Genomic DNA, 16,362 nt, shown 5'->3' with positions numbered 1-16,362 from the left:
GTGTGCAGGGAGCCACTGGGTACCTATGGCACCCCCAAAACCGCTGCAGAACGAAGCAAACCGACCTCATACGTGTTCTGTGCTGACAGGCGCCTCTTTCCCCTCCTCTCCTCCCCTTTCTTCCTCCCGCAGAGCTGGCCGGACGCAGGGATGGATTTCACGGAAGCCTACTCGGATCGGTGTTCTGCCGTGGGGCTGGCGGCCAGGGAAGGGAACGTTAAAGTGCTGAGGAAGCTCATCAAGCAGGGGTACAGCACTGACGTTCCCGATAACAGGGGCTGGGTGCCAGTCCACGAAGCAGCAGCTCGTGGTTCGAGTGAGTGCCTGAGGCTGCTTGTTCGTGCAGGTGAGGAAAACCTGATGTGAAGTAGTGGGGTTTTCTGCTAAATTACACTGCCATTAGAACACATAGATTTCTTTCACCGTATTCTTAGTTATTTTGTGAATTTATATGTGGTTTCCTAGATACCGACTCTACATAGTAAAGAGAAATGGGCACATTGTAGCCTGTGAATGACACTGGGTTTTACTCTGTCTTCTCTGCCCAAAGCTGTTATCTGTGTAGGGCCAGCAATAACTGACACTGCTGCTTGGAAGGGGTGATAACAACACGTTTGCGCATACACTGTAGGCCACAGATCTCAAATAACTGGGTTATGTGAAGAAAATAACTGTGGTTTATAATCCATTACTAAATACACTCTCATTTTTCTCTTTCATTACTCTCCTGTAGCTCCATCTGATGACTATGTGAACTCCAAGACGTTTGAAGGGATGTCTGCACTGCACCTTGCAGCACGCCGTGGCTCTGTGGAAAGCATCCGTGTTCTCCTGGAGGCCGGGGCTGACCCCAATGACGTTACCATGGAAAGAACCACCCCCCTGTTCCTAGGTGACATGAGCTTTCTTGGGATCTCAGAACACCCAATGGGTGGGGAAAAGCTTATTCACTGAGTTTAAACTCACCAGAGTTCACTCGCTGCCTACCAGACTTTATGTTTTAGTAGCCTAAATAAAAGGCTTTCGACTCAGAGATGGAGCATGACTAGGAATTACTTTTCATTTATGGATAATTCTGCTTCAGGCTGTGTGTGCAAACAGAACTATGAAACCAAATTGGCTTTCATCACCACCTGCTCTTTCTTTCTAGCAAAGAAAAATAGGATTACACCTGTATGGGGGTGTTTCAATTCTTATTCTAACTCCTTCCTACTTCTTCTGTGAAACGCCTCTTATTCTTTCTGCAGTTCCTAGTTTAGCAGTTACAGCAGTTAAAAGTCCATTATTACAGTTTTTTTCACTGTGATTTGATGTAAATAATAGCTTAGAACAATTGGCAACAGGTAGCACTTATGGGGGAATCATCATTAAAAGCACGCTGGATAACGATAATTAAGACTATGTATGTAGATTAGACAAGGGCAAAGAATGGTTCTGGGGCTGTGTCCATGAGAGAGTTAAAAAGGACCAAGTTTCTGGTCAGGTTAGTGCAGGCTCTGTGGTGGAGCTATGGCACAGCTCTGTGTTGGATGTCGAGTACTACAAGCCAGAGGCACTGCTCTGGTGGGGAGCAGTGTGTGCCACAGGAAAGAGGGAGGAGAGAAGCTTGCTGTTACCTGTGTTAGCACAGGGTAGGTGGGGTTTTCACAGGTCTAACTAAAAGCTCTGCAGTCAAATTTCCATTCTCCAACACTGCTTTGGGGCTGTAAGTGTAAAAGGCAAGGAAACAAATATTGAAGGTGAGTTTAAAAGAATTCAGTTTAAGGTGAGTTTAAAAGGATTGTGATTATTGTGCAGGGAAGTGAGCGGTGAGACCATCTGAGTTTTTTAGGGAGCTCTTGAAATCCATTTAATTGGAATGTCTTGGCCTCTTTTTTTCCTGTTCCATTCCCAGCTGTTGAAAATGGCAATACAGACTCTGTAACCTTCCTGCTCCAACATGGGGCGAATGTTCAAGGACCTCATTCCTTGTCTGGATGGAATTCTTTACACCAAGCTTCTTTACAGGTAACCTGTAAGTGTATCATATAAATTCCATGTAACTGGTGTATTCTGAGTGATAACTTCTGCATTTCTTGGCCTCTATATAGAAGTGTTTTTCCTAACCTACCCTATAGTCAGAATGGGATCTAAAGGCTGAAGTGCTTGCAGTGCTCTGAAGTGGAGCTGAAACTGCAGGAGATGCTGATGTTGGGAAGCAATAATTATTTAGAAGCATTATTTAATCAGTGTTGATTAATTAATTAGAAATATTGCATGTACTCCCAAGCTTACCTGTTGGATTTGGGAAGTGAATCTCTTACAGGATATTTTGACACAGAGTTCTGTCTAGTATCTCATCGTCAGTGAGATGTGAGACCTGTTTCTGGATATGTTAATGGCTCTTAAACTTGTTGATGAATGATGCTAATAATTTAATTTCTGTTTGTATGTATCCTTTAAATGAGCAAGTGTGGAAAAATCAAATGAAATCTGTCTGATTGTTTGCCAGTAAATTCTCAGTATATCTTTAGAATTGAAGTATATTCTTATTTCTGCTTAGAATGTGTGGAGAAAAGGAGATTATGTCAGTGTCCTGCTGCTTTGTTGTTTAAGAATACAAATATCTATTTCAGGAATGCACTGAGATCATTCAAATGCTCCTGGAGAAAGGGGCAGGCAAGGAATGTAAGGATGACTTTGGAATTACGCCGCTCTTCGTTGCTGCTCAGTATGGAAAGCTGGAGAGTTTACGACTGCTCATATCCCATGGTAATAGTGATCACCCATTTAGCTTCACTGTTCTTAAACTTCCGTCACCCTGTCACCACTTTAGTTCTGCTCCTGCACTTCAGAACTTCACATTTTGCCATTTTTAAATGTAGTTTTAGTTGTTGATGGATGTGCAAAACCATCTTCATTGCTTAAATTTAATATAGTTGTCAGCAAGTGATGGTAGGACATAAGAAATTAAATAGCAAATTAAAAGATCAAGGATCATTAAAGGTCTTCTAGAAGCCCTCCATAGTGCTACACGAATAGACTGGTTTTGATGACATTGCTCTTGTAATACGATATAGACTCGCAGACTCAGCCAGGCTGGAAAAGCCCTTCAAGCTCATCCAGTCCAACCATTCCCAGCAGTGCCAAGGCCACCACTAACCCACGGCACTGAGGCCTCGTCTCCACGGGGTGTGAACCCTTGCAAGGACGGTGACTGCAGCCCTGCCCTGGGCAGCCTGTTCCAATGCCTGAGCACCCTCTGGGGCAGGAATTGTTCCTCAGCTCCATCTAAACCTGCACTGGTGCAGCTTGAGGCTGTTTCTTCTTGTCCTGTCACTTCTTCCTTGGGAGAAGAGGCAAAGAGAAGATACCTCTCTCTGGTCATGGAGTGACAGCAACAGTTTCACATAATCACTAAGTTTTGTATATGTCCAAGTTCATGTGTCCTTACAACCAAAATGAATTGCCGTAACTATTAAGCCTGATGGAGCCATGACCTGACCATGTAAAAAGTTCTGGTGTCCTCAAAATAAAAAGGACATGGAACTGTTGGAACAAGTCCAGAGGAGGCCACGAGGATGCTCAGGGACTGGAGCACCTCCTGTATGAAGACAGGCTGAGAAAGTTGGGGCTGTTCAGCCTGGAGAAGAAAAGGCTGCGTGGAGACCTCAGAGCAGCTTCCAGTGTCTGAAGGGGGGCTATAAGGATGCTGGGGAGGGACTCTTCATTAGGGACTGTAGTGACAGGACAAGGGGTAACGGGTTCAAACTGAAACAGGGGAAGTTTAGATTGGATATAAGGAGGAAATTCTTTACTGTGGCTGCCCCATCCCTGGCAGGGTTCAAGGCCAGGTTGGACACAGGGGCTTGGAGCAAGCTGCTCTAGTGGAAGGTGTCCCTGTCAGTGGCAGGGGTTGGAGCTGGATGAGCTTTAAGCTCCCTTCCAACCCCAACCATTCCATGATTCTGTGCTTCCTTAATGCTGCAGAAAACCTCTGTTGTTACGAAGTTGCTCTGTGAAAACCAGTTCATTTGTTGTTTATTCTGTGTCCTGCAGAGGTGATTTAAAGTGCTACCTTTTTCCCTCAGGTGCAGATGTAAACTGTCAAGCCAAGGACAGAGCCACTCCGCTGCTGATTGCTGCCCAGGAGGGCCACCTCGAGTGTGTGAGGCTGCTGTTAGCCAGTGGGGCAGACCCAAACCTCTACTGCAATGAGGATAACTGGCAGTTACCTATTCATGCAGCTGCTGAAATGGGCCATGACAAGTAGGTGGTGAAAGGGACATTCAGACAGAAGAGTCTGGTAATAAAAACTTAATAGACAAAGATGAAGTTCAGCTTTAAAAGGAAGAAAAATGAGTTCTAGTTGATTTGTAGTTTATAATTCCTAATTATATTTGAATATTAAATGTCTCTTTGTAGTCACAGTAAAGTGACTAACTGTATGAAATTCAGCGTCTCAGCTGGGTCAGATCCATCTCCTGATGAGCTGAAAGTGGTTTCCACAGTGCTGAACCAATATCAATTCATAGAATCATAGAATAGTTAGGGTTGGAAAGGACCTTAAGATCATCCAGTTCCAACCCCCCTGTCATGGCCAGGGACACCTCACACTAAACCAGCTCACCCAAGGCCTCGTCCAACCTGGTCTTGAACACTGGCAGGGATGGAGCATTCACAACCTCCCTGGGCAACCCATTCCAGTGCCTCACCACCCTCACAGGAAAGAATTTCCTCCTTAGATCCAATCTAAACCTCCCCTGTTTAAGTTTTAACCCGTTACCCCTTGTCCTGTCACTACAGTCCCTAATGAAGAGTCCCTCCCCAGCATCCCTACAGGCCCCCTTCAGACACTGGAAGCTGCTCTGAGGTCTCCACGCAGTCTTCTCTTCTCCAGACTGAACAGCCCCAACTTTCTCAGCCTGTCTTCATACATGATTCACTCAGTAGTCATTCTAAATTACATTTTAATTACGTTAAAATTCATTTAGAAATATAAATAACAATAGCATATGACTTATACCTGCCTTGAACAGCTGCTAATTATAATTCTGTTCCTGTTAACTAGCAGAAGTAATCATATGCAAATAATGAGCTGAACCAGCCAGAAAAGTGAAGGCACAAACCATTTCCTTTAATCCTTCCAGAAATGCATTTGTAGCTTTGCTCAGTCCCAGTGATACTTCCACAGCAGAAAGGCAGGAGTGGAAAGAGGTTCCCAGAGTTGGCAGAAGCATCTCTTGGGAACCCCGTGATTTGCACGTGTGCGACAGCACTTCATAGAATCCCAGCCTGGTTCGTGTTGGAAGGGACCTTAAAGCTCCTCCAGCTCCGACCCCTGCCACGGGCAGGGACCCCTTCCACTAGAGCAGCTTGCTCCAAGCCCCTGTGTCCAACCTGCCCTTGAACACTGCCAGGGATGGGGCAGCCACAGCTTCTCTGGGCACCCTGTGCCAGCGCCTCAGCACCCTCACAAGGAGAACTTCTTCCTTATATCCAACTTGAACTCTCCTGTTTAAAGTTAAATATATTAACGGTGATAGTAACTGCAGAATGATTTGTAGATGCTTGATCTTAACCCCTGGCAAGAGGAGCTCATCAGTTGAGCTGTCATTAAAGTTTGTGCATCAAATGGATGCCTCTCCTCAAACTGAAGAGGAGGGCAGGCTGTAGTAGACACTGAGGAAGCTGGGTTTGTCCATTTGCTCAGAAACAGAAGCTGGGTTGGCAAAGTTGCCACTACTAGCAATGTCTAAATCAAATGCTGCCTTTGTAGCTTCTGCAACAAGATGTAACTGACAGCCTCTGAGCAGCATCACTGAATTCCAGCAGCAAAGGAATTAGTGTCACTAATTTTTGTTAGCTGGGAAGGATGCAGACCAGAGGTGTGAGCTATGAAACAGAACTGTTTCACTATTTCAGTATCTCAGTGTTGTTGAACAGAAGTAAATACTCATTTTATTTGCAACTCCCAGTTTGCTTCCAGGCTTCTTAGAAGTCTAGAGTTAGTGTGTAGTGGGGCTCTATTGCTGTAAAAAGGATTGTTGGATGGTAGGAGATAATCTGTCTCTGCTTTAAAATACTTAACTGCCAACCTAAATCTATGCCAAAGCACAATTTGTTGTGGGGCTGTGTGTGAAATGCTAAGGGTTGTTCTGTAATGGAAACTCAGTGTGTAACAAACATGTAGAACTTTCCTCTTGAGCTGTAATGACCATATGAAGACCAACCATACATTTAAAATGCATCATTGCTTAAGATCTCACAATAAATAGTGCTTTTCAATATTTTCAGGATATTAGAGTTACTAATCCCAGTTACTGATCGAATCTGTGACAAAGGCAAAGGCAAAGTGAGCCCTGTGTATTCAGCAGTGTATGGTGGTAATAAGGAATGTTTGGAGATGTTACTCAGAGAAGGCTACAGTCCAGATGCTCAGGAGTGCCTTAACTTCGACTGCAGGTCACCCATGTGTATGGTCTTCCAAAAGAAGTAAGTACACCTCTTGTATTTTGAAACTATTTGTAATTATATTGGTCTTTATTTAACTTTTATTTCCAGTGTGCCATTTTCCTGCCCTCCTTCCTCAAACCTTGAGCTGAGAGCGTTAAACTTTGAGTATCTGAATGGTGAGTGGGGTTTGGATTCAGTACCTGAGCTGAGGAACCTCGCTGGAATCGCCAAGGGGAAGCTCAGCTCTTGGAAGAACAGTCTTGTAGAACATAATTGCAGTTTTCCTGCTTTCAGAAGGCCTTATCAGCACCTGTCTTCTGGAAACATGACTTGGTGCTGTAGTTGGATGCAAAGGACTCTTGAGTAGGCAGATGCTTTTCAGTAAGGATGAGTGCTTGGCAAATAGTGTTTTCCTTTTCTGTATGCCCACCTTGTGCATAAACCAAGCTGAATTAATCAGCTCACCATGAGAGCTGTAAGGAGGACTGGGAGCTGAATGACATGTTCTTTTAGATCATGACCCATTTCTTTTTATCCCTGGTGAGGCACAGCCCTGGTGTTGAGCAGCAGATAAAGCAGTGCTTACTTCACGATGCAAAGGCTGTAATTTTGGAGGAAAAATAAGGTATACAAGCCGTACTCCTCAGTGTATATATGTGCTGTGCCAGTGAGGTGCTCTGTGTGCCCTTATTGTTGATAATTTTTCTTTTACTACAGAAGTTTCTTCTTCCTTTCTCTGTGGGAAATCTGTTCATGGAGGAGTGAGCTATTGCTGAAACAGATCTAGTTGTTGCTGTCCCCGAACTCACCCTGTGCTCCTCCCAAACTAACTCAGTATCTAAACTAACATTCCAAGCCTTGAATACTGGCGCAGTTGAAAAGCTGGCAGCAGAGCTGGTGCAGGGCCTGGAGCACAAGTGTGATGGGGAATGGCTGAGGGACCTGGGGGGTTCAGTGTGGAGAAGAGAAGGCTCAGGGGGGACCTGATGGCTCCCTACAACTGCCTGAGAGGAGGATGGAGCCAGGAGGGGCTGGGCTCTGCTCCCAAGGAACAAGGGATGGGACAAGAGGAAACGGCCTCAAGCTGCCCCAGGGCAGGTTTAGATGGAGCTGAGGAACAATTCCTGCCCCAGAGGGTGCTCAGACATTGGAACAGGCTGCCCAGGGCAGGGCTGCAGTCACCGTCCCTGCAAGGGTTCACAGCCCGTGGAGACGAGGCCTCAGTGCCATGGGTTAGTGGTGGCCTTGAACACTGCCAGGGATGGGGCAGCCACAGCTTCTCTGGGCACCCTGTGCCAGCGCCTCAGCACCCTCACAGGGAAGAGCTTCTGCCTAAGAGCTCAGCTCAGTCTCCCCTCTGGCAGGTTCAAGCCATTCCCTTTTCTTTGGTTTGGGTGAATTTTTGGTAGAAATTTGCTTTCTCAGAAGTAGTGAAATGGTGGATGCTTCCTTAGGGAAAAAATGTAACAGGCTGTCCTGTTCCTTGTGTGCTCTTTGTAGGTATTTCTATTTCATTGATACTTTCCTGAAATACGGGATCACTTTACTGGGCATCAATCTGGGCTATTGCCTGTACCATGAGAAGTTTGCTTTGTTCCAACGCTTCTTGAAGCTGGGCTGTTTGCTGCCTTCTGGGGACCAGCTCTGGGACTTCCTGAGCTACACAATTCAAGCCCAAGAGGCATACAAGCAGTGGCTGCCTTATCTGCTCCTGGCTGGTTTTGACCCAGTGAATTTAATGCACAGACTCTGGTAAGCAGATAACGTTATCTTGTTGACTTAACTATTGTATGTTAATCCACAAAGCTGTTGCCAATGTGTGTTTCATAGGATAGCACTTGATAATCAGTTGCCGTGATCAGGAGTGGGGAGGGTTCTGGGAAGTCTGGAATAAATCATTCATGGGTAATGGCTGGATTCAATAACACACCTTTCTTGTAGGCCAAAAGCCAGAATGGAGGTTGCTTCACCAATACCATGGGGGAAAGCACGATTCCAGAGTTTTATATCAAACATCTCTTCTTAGCCCCCAGATTTAGTTGTGTAATATGGTGATGGGAAGAAGACCTTCGGAGGAGGTCAGGAGGGGTGGGAAACAAATGTACAGTGAAGCTGGGCTGAGGCTGAGAGGAAAAGGATGCAGTTAGAGATTGTGGTGAACAGTCACGTTGCACAAATGCCAGTCTGAGCGTTTGCCATTGGGGTGTTTTAAGTTTTTCCACATAAAAATAACTTCTTGGCAATGAATTTATGCTTAATCAGACACTACAGAATGAATGAAACTTACACTTAACATTACAAAGTATTAGTGTTTTCTGGTTTTCTTGTCCATGACAATAATGTTGAGACTTTACTACCATATATCTCAGCTATTAACATGACGTGAGGTGTATAAACTCATTACATGCATTACTTAACGGGGTGAAAGGAGTAGGAGTTTACTTTAAAGGAAATGTTTAATTAAAAGGAAATACTGATTTGGTTTTCAGCTACTGCTAAGGTATTGTAGTTTTGAATCCCTTCATTTATGACTTGGTGAGATTCTGTTAATTATTAGCACCTGTGGCTTTCTGACCAGTGATTAGAGGAGCAGATCTACAGCAGGGCATGTCTGTGCTTCTGTACATCAGATTTATTCATAGAAGTGAGTGTGAAAGTCCAGCCACTGCAAGATTGCAGTTCAGTGACTGAACAGGTATCACTGCCCACCTATATCATATATGATGTGTTTTGATATTTTGGTACTTAATCCACAAACACTTTTAGACCAATTGCTTCCTTTAATTATGCACTTTTTAAAATGACACTGCATCATAATCTATAAAACTGCTGGTCTTGTAAGTTTAATATTAACTATGCTGTCCTGGAGGATAGTAGGAGGACAGTAGAAAGCAAATGCCATTTATGGGTATGGTTCATTAACTGTCTCTGTCACATTGTGCAAAACAGCTACAGAATCCCAGCCTGGTTTGTGTTGCAAGGGACCTTAAAGCTCCTCCAGCTCCAACCCCTGCCACAGGCAGGGACCCCTTCCACTAGAGCAGCTTGCTCCAAGCCCCTGTGTCCAACCTGCCCTTGAACACTGCCAGGGATGGGGCAGCCACAGCTTCTCTGGGCACCCTGTGCCAGCGCCTCAGCATCCTCACAGGGAATAAACTGCTCAATATAAATATAAAAAATCATAATAATAGAATCAATGATTAACTGCTCAGTGTAGAGGACTGACAGCTTTGATACCAGTAGAGCAGTGAAATCACCATTCCCTGAAAGCAAGCCAGGCAGTCGCATCTCTCCTGCAGGGCTCCAGTGAATATATGAAAATCGAGTCAAATATGAAAAATGAAATCATACAAACTAGAAAGGACACAACATAATGTTGACATGAATCTGCTGTAAAAAACCCAAATGTATTACAAGGGGTTAGTCTGGTATGTGTGTTTAGAGCATTTAGATTTCCATTCAGATGAATTGGATTGTACACACCCAGCCGAGGAGCTGTGGCTCTTCATCACACCTCATGTAAACCAGTTGTTTCACCTCCTTTTCCTTAAACCTTCTTGTGTGCTTTATCAATTGAGCTGTTATTAAAAGTTCTTCACACATGCTGAAGGTTTGAAATGTAAACCATGCTGACTTCTGGATACATAGTAATGCAGTCTCTGGTAGAAGAGTTTGAAATACCTGCACATCTTGTGGGGTTTTGTTGTAATAAACAAGTATCTCAGTAAATGCACATTTCCCCCCCCCAGTGCAATGGTAATGCTTAGAATGCTCTGGTGTCTGGAGCTCTTATTAACATGTAGGTGGAAAGAGAGTAATAAATCAGTGCAGAGGAGAATGCTGCCTATTACTGAGGCATTTAAATCTCATAGTACATCTTTTCTCTTACAGTCTATCTTACTTTTGAAAATAAATGAAGATAAAACTACATTAGTAAATGCTTATGCTGTTACTTGGACTTCTCTTTAGTGGTTTTCTCTTTCTGGGCTTAGGATGGAGGTTGATAAGGATTTGTTAGAAAATGTAAAGCTTTCTATGTGTTGTTTCCATTATTATATTTATGCAATTGTGTAAAATGCTGTTTTATGGGGATTTTTGTTATGTAGGATTTTATCCGTGGGAGATAATGCCCTTAATTTCACTCTGGAGTTCACCAACTGGAAGAGACTTCCTCCAGCTGTGGAGCAAGACCTTTCAGAATACAAGGAGATGTTCACTTGGACTCCAAAGAGCCACTTTGGTAAGTGCAGTGAGGGGAAACCAGTCTGTATGTCCCAGCTTCCAGGCTGCAGGTGGGAATTGGCTCTGTGTGCTAATGCACCATGGCAAAGGAGGTTCCGTGGTCAACAGACATGGCTTGTCTGGAGACTGGGGAGCAGAAATAGCAGGTCCCCTAAACAAGCAAAACATACTGTCCTCAGTACGTGTTCAATTCATAGTTAGCATGTTTCAGGTAAGTATTGTCATGTTAAGGTATCGTGTCCACTTCAAGTGAATGCATGTGCTATAAATGTAAAAATATGGGTAGTGACTGAATCATGCTGTGCCTTCCTGACATGGGTTGTTCAGCCTCTTAGAAGATTTAAGGGAAATGATCAGTATTAGTTAGCTACATTTCCTGGACAATATCATGGAATCCCAGCCTGGTTTTGGTTGGAAGAGACCTTAACATTCATCCAGCTCCAAGCCCTGCCACGGGCAGGGACACCTTCCACTAGAGCAGCTTGCTCCAAGCCCCTGTGTCCAACCTGGCCTTGAATGCTGCCAGGGATGGGGCACCCTGTGCTAGTAAATAGATAAATCTGTCCAGTACAGAACTCCAATGCTTCCAAATCCTTGGAGCAAGCTGCTCTAGTGGAAGATGTCCCTGCCCATGACAAGGGGTTGGAACTGCATGAGCTTTAAGGTCCCTTCCAACCCAAAATAGTCTGTGATTGTATGATTCTATGATAATATGAATGTTTGTGTCTGAGCAATGCACATTTATAGACATGCTTTTGTATCTTTTTGGCACGGTGGTTGTCCTAATTCAAGTTATTTAGCAACATGTTAGAACGTTTGTCATCATACACAAACTGACTCATGCTGTCATTTAATAACTTACCCTGAAACTGTTTTCCCTGGTGTTATTTTGTTGCTGGATTTGCTCCTAGACTTAATTTTCCATTTCTTGCAAGGTGGCACAAGCCTCCCTTCCCAGGCAGAGAGCTGTTCTAGGCTGGTTAGATGAAACCTTGAGGATAAAATGATTCCTTGATGCTTTGTTTGTAGAAGTTTAAATTAATAGAGCAACTATAGCAACACGCTGAAAATGCTGATCTAGCATCAGCAGCCCTTCAGTAGCCAGAACTGTGCCCTGTTATCTGCCAGGGAGCGGGGGTTCGGATGAAATCCAGGTGACCACAGGCAAACAACATGATCCTGCTCAGTGTCTGCCCTGGTTCTGATTTTCCAGCCTCCATTCCTCCCCTGTCCCACCTCTGCCGTCTCGAGATCCGGGCCATCCTAAGGAGCGAGCGCCTGCGGTCGGACCGCTTTATCCGGGAATTGCCACTGCCAGCTTGCCTCCAGGACTACCTGCTCTACTTGGATGTGCTGCGAGTCAACGGCATCCCAGAAGCAGAGGATTACCTGGGGCAGAGAGAGGAGGGAGCTGCTCCTTCCGCTGAAGATGCAGAGAGGAGGGACACTTGTGCCACTGGGACTAGGTGATGGCGCTGCCAGGGACAGAACTCTGGCTGCAGAGTTTGTAATGGCAGTTAGCAGGCACTGGAGAAGAGCCACTGTAAATAAAGTAGTAATAACTCTTCCCACACTGTAGTTTTGTATCTAGAAGTTTGTTAGAAGTTCTAGGATTCACTTGTTTACCAAGTCTGTTGGAGCTTTCTAAGTCTGTGAACACTTTCTGGGTTTCGAAAGGAAGATTTTAACTCTTATGGAGTAAAATGGGCTTGTTCAATGAACACGGCTTATAGAGTGGTCAAAATCTGTTTGGTTTATGGAGTAATATTGGCCTGTTAGAATCACAGAATCCTAGAATAGTTAGGGTTGGAAAGGACCTTAAGATCATCCAGTTCCAACCCCCCTGCCATGGGCAGGGACACCTCACACTAAACCATGGCACCCAAGGCCTCATCCAACCTGGCCTTGAACACTGCCAGGGATGGAGCATTCACAACCTCCCTGGGCAACCCATTCCAGTGCCTCACCACCCTCACAGGAAAGAACTTCCTCCTTAGATCCAGTCTGTTGAGTGAACACAGCTTAGATTGGTTGAAATCTGTTTGGTCAGACACTGGTAGTAGATGCTTTATTCCAAGTACTGCATATGCCAAATGAAACTACCAGAGGTCAAGGAACATGGTATTACTGTTATGGATTTATGGTCTGAGGGGTGATCTGACTGCACCAGAGACAGGAAAATAATACAAGAAAAGACATTGTTTGCTGAAGGAACAGTGACTTTCTTTTTCCTTTCCTTGGTCGTCTCTACTTGGCAGAAGGTCGGAGCGGGAGGCTGGCTCGGAGCCTGCTGCCTGGCACAGCCCATGGGCAAGGCACGGAATGTCCCCACGAGCACACCAACGTGACACTACTGTACACAGATCCCTCCTTCCATGAAGTGAGAAGGTAACAGCTGTCCCACAGGGGGTGGCAGGGACACCGTGATGGACAACAGCTGCATCCCTTGCGCTGGGAAGGAGCCCTCGTCCTGCAGAGGTGAAGCTGGTGCTGCCAGGCTCACTGGTAGTAGATGCAGAAGGCGTGGAGGATGTACAGGAAGGTTGTGATGAAGGCAAATAACTGCATGAGAGGAAGAAGAGCATCAGCTTGGAGAGTCTAACCCCATCTCCTCTTGGTGCTCTCAACCCAGGGAAGCCTCCAGCTCAGAGCTCTCTCCAGCCTCAAAGAAGCAGCAAAGCCCCGTGTTTCCCACGTTTCTGTGGGCTGCTGGACCCTGAGAAGCCCACGCTGGCTGCATGACACAGCAGAAAGGAGGAGCTGAAGCTCTGACCAGCATGACGGGCTTGGGATGGCTCTGTTGTAGCTTCAGTACTTGCTCTTGCGTCTCCCCCAAGGGAGTCCTGCCTGCCCCAGGGTGTGCTCTGCCCCACTCACCGATGCAGCACTGTTGAGATGGTAGTAAAGGGGCGAGTTGAGGTCGGACTCAGAGCGGATGGTCGCGTTGGCTTGCAGGACAGCAGCGCTCATGTACAGAATGGCTGTGGCACCGTGGTACAGACTGTCCTGCAAAGCAAGGGAGCAGCGAGGATGAAAGCCTGGGACCATCCTTCTCCCATCTGCCCAGAGGACAGGCTCGATCCCAGCCCCTCCTTACCAGCACTTTCCAGTTCTCGCTGTTTCTGTGTAAGCCAAAGAGGTAGCTCAAGAGCAGCAGCAGGGAGATGATGGAGGAGGTGAGGGACACGTACATCACCCATCCCTGCAGCAGCGGGAAGGAGACGGAGGTCGCAGCAACGAGGATCCACACCCAGGTCCCACAGAACTGCCAGGGACAAGCACAGGCACCTCTGATGAGCACAGGATGGGGAAGGCCCCTTCTCCTCCCTGAGTCCCTCCTTGCCTCCCTCCTGTGCCAGCCCCAGCAGCTGCTGGAAGCACTTGAGGCAGCATGGACCAGCCTGGATGATCCCAGCAGGACAGCAGCACCACAGGCATGAGTTTCCATGAACGCTCTTGGGCAATACTTCAGGACATCCCTTACGAAAGGGAAAGGTTTGGTGCTGAGTTCAAGGAGACATCTCCCTCTGAGGGCTTTGGCAGAGAGGCCAAAACACGGGTTTCCATCTGGGGAAAGCCAGCAGCGGCGTCGACTCGGCCCTGCCCACTCATAAATCTCCTGGGTTGAAATCACAGCACGAGGAGGTCACCTCTGGCCTCCACACACAGCCCAGAGGGAGTCACTCGCGCTGGATCCACCTCAGGTATTTACAGTGCACACAGAGCACGGGGTTATCTGGAGGAGCTGGGGCTGTTCTGTGGCATTCCAGCTCCCCCGGATGAGACTCCCTGGGATGGGCAATGGGAGCAGAGCCCACCGGCAGCTCCTGACAAAGCCCAGTCCCGGCCATGGTGCCTGCAGAGCATGGTGATGTGTCAAAGTACAGCAGCAGTTATCAGCCAGACCCACTGCCTGCCCTCTGGACCCGTAAGCAATGGAAATAATTATGGAATGCTGCGTGTTTACAGGACACCCCCTTGCCTTCAAGGAAAATCTCTATACACAAGGGCCTGCAGGGACAGGCCAAGGGGAATGGCTTGAACCTGCCAGAGGGGAGACTGAGCTGAGCTCTTAGGCAGAAGCTCTTCCCTGGGAGGGTGCTGAGGCGCTGGCACAGGGTGCCCAGAGAAGCTGTGGCTGCCCCATCCCTGGCAGTGCTCAAGGGCAGGTTGGACACAGGGGCTTGGAGCAAGCTGCTCTAGTGGAAGGGGTCCCTGCCCGTGGCAGGGGCTGGAGCTGGAGAAGCTTTAAGGTCCCTTCAACCCAAACCCTTCTATGATTAATGCTGTCCTCGGGGATGTTTCAAGGTCCGCTCCCAGCTTTTCAGCCCCTCCATTCCCTGAAGGCATTCTCATGGTGCTGTCCCACAGCACATCCCGGCATACTCACAATCTCGGGCAGGATGAACGCGTAGGGGATGGTTCTGAGGACGGCGGTGCCGGAGGGCAGGGCCGGCTGCGTGGTGGCCGCAGGGGGTCCGGCTGAGGCCATGGCTCCTCCGCGGGCACCGGGGCTGTGCTCGCATGTGTCCGCGCCGCTCGCCAGCTGGGTTTTAACCGGCACACCCGCGGGACGTCAGCGCTCAGCCTGCCCGTGCTGGCACCGTGCCGCGGCCCCGGTCCCTCCGGCTGCATCCACACCCCGCTGCCCGCGCCGGGGCGGAGAGCGGCACCCAGCCCCGGCAGGTCAAGGTCTTCAATGAGCGGGGAAGGAAACATCAAATCCTAGTCCGGGCTGGGCTGGGCCGTTTCCTGCAGCCGGGTTCTGGCCCTGGCACGCTTTCAGGCCTGCAGTGTTTTTGCTTCCACTGGTGGTGCCTCCTCCCCTTTCTGTTCAGGTTTCGGCTCCGTGCTCACATCAGGCTTCCCCACAGCCACCGCCTTTGAAACCTGCAGCCAGGTTTAAGCCACACTTAAACAGGGAGGATTTAGGTTGGAGATAAGGCAGAAGCTCTTCCCTGGGAGGGTGCTGAGGCGCTGGCACAGGGTGCCCAGAGAAGCTGTGGCTGCCCCATCCCTGGCAGTGTTCAAGGGCAGGTTGGACACAGGGGCTTGGAGCAAGATGCTCTTGTGGAAGGTGTGAGCTTTAAGGTCTTTTCCAACATTGTATGTTCTATGGAATACTTTTTACAGACAAGTCTGCACATTGGTAAAAGATGGAAGCATTTGCCATGGACTCTGGAGGACAGCTCCTGGCACAGTTTTGATCCCTGCCTCCTGGCAGGTACCCTTTGGATTCAACAAGTACGTGCTGTTTCTTGCAGAGGACTCTGCTTCAGTCCCCAACTCCCCAGTATCTGGTGGGATGAAAGGCTGAAGGTGGCATCTCTGCCTCAGGGCTTGGAGAGGACGAAAGGACTCCAGTAACACTACAGCAGGAGGACAATATCCCAGTAAGATACCATATCTCTCTGCTAGGAGAGCCAAGTGGTGCCCTAGGAATCAGTTTCTGCACCAAGCTCTTGTGCAATACAGAGCAAAGATTGACTCTGTGACATTCCTGATGGTGCAATCTCCTCCTGGGCTGGGGAAGTGCATCGTGGCATTGCTGGAGGCTCCAGTTCACAAACACTGTCAGTGGGAGCTGGCTTCAGTGTGCTGTGGTCTGGGAAACACCTTAAAGCATTTCACACCCCAGACAAAACTAGTGCCTGGCTCAGAACTGACTCCATGGGAAAAGGAGCC

The 16,362-nt window shown here is 47.5% G+C and overlaps 2 protein-coding genes across 3 annotated transcripts in view; one reads left to right on the top strand and one right to left on the bottom strand.

Annotated features, from left to right (window-relative positions):
* The window catches only part of ASB3 (ankyrin repeat and SOCS box containing 3), a 29,176-nt gene extending 16,778 nt beyond the window's left edge, over nt 1–12,398 (top strand). The window contains exons 2-10 of one of the 2 annotated variants that reach the window (XM_062608709.1): nt 133–346; nt 734–892; nt 1,895–2,007; nt 2,616–2,751; nt 4,071–4,248; nt 6,277–6,474; nt 7,936–8,187; nt 10,542–10,675; nt 11,891–12,398. In XM_062608709.1, the coding sequence (XP_062464693.1) occupies nt 151–346; nt 734–892; nt 1,895–2,007; nt 2,616–2,751; nt 4,071–4,248; nt 6,277–6,474; nt 7,936–8,187; nt 10,542–10,675; nt 11,891–12,147 (1,623 nt within the window). In that variant the 5' untranslated portion in view covers nt 133–150 and the 3' untranslated portion in view covers nt 12,148–12,398. The remainder of the gene's footprint in view (nt 1–132; nt 347–733; nt 893–1,894; nt 2,008–2,615; nt 2,752–4,070; nt 4,249–6,276; nt 6,475–7,935; nt 8,188–10,541; nt 10,676–11,890) is intronic. The other variant, XM_062608718.1, reaches the window with a different exon arrangement.
* Nucleotides 12,399–12,714: 316 nt separating this feature from the next.
* MALL (mal, T cell differentiation protein like) lies at nt 12,715–15,474 on the bottom strand. The gene is made up of 4 exons (XM_062608762.1): nt 15,068–15,474; nt 13,775–13,942; nt 13,555–13,683; nt 12,715–13,239 (listed from the first exon to the last, which is right to left on the bottom strand). Exons 1-4 carry the CDS (start codon nt 15,167–15,169, stop codon nt 13,177–13,179), a joined length of 462 nt encoding a protein of 153 aa, XP_062464746.1. The 5' UTR covers nt 15,170–15,474; the 3' UTR covers nt 12,715–13,176.
* Between the last annotated feature and the right edge of the window lie 888 nt (nt 15,475–16,362).

The sequence above is a fragment of the Pezoporus occidentalis genome, unplaced genomic scaffold (genome assembly GCF_034315485.1).
Source record: "Pezoporus occidentalis ecotype Australia unplaced genomic scaffold, CSIRO_AGI_Poc_V1 ctg10, whole genome shotgun sequence".
NCBI lineage: Eukaryota > Metazoa > Chordata > Aves > Psittaciformes > Psittacidae > Pezoporus > Pezoporus occidentalis.
The sequence above is the reverse complement of the archived record's forward strand: the minus strand, read 5'-3'. Positions and strand labels throughout refer to the sequence as shown.

Excerpts from the sequence above, each read along its gene's own strand:
- MALL (XM_062608762.1), bottom strand. The coding sequence starts at position 15,169 with ATGGCCTCAGCCGGACCCCCTGCGGCCACCACGCAGCCGGCCCTGCCC. Across the intron at positions 13,943-15,067 it reads CGTTCATCCTGCCCGAGATT|TTCTGTGGGACCTGGGTGTG; the intron begins GTGAGTATGCCG and ends TGTCCCTGGCAG. Across the intron at positions 13,684-13,774 it reads GCGAGAACTGGAAAGTGCTG|GACAGTCTGTACCACGGTGC; the intron begins GTAAGGAGGGGC and ends CTTGCTTTGCAG.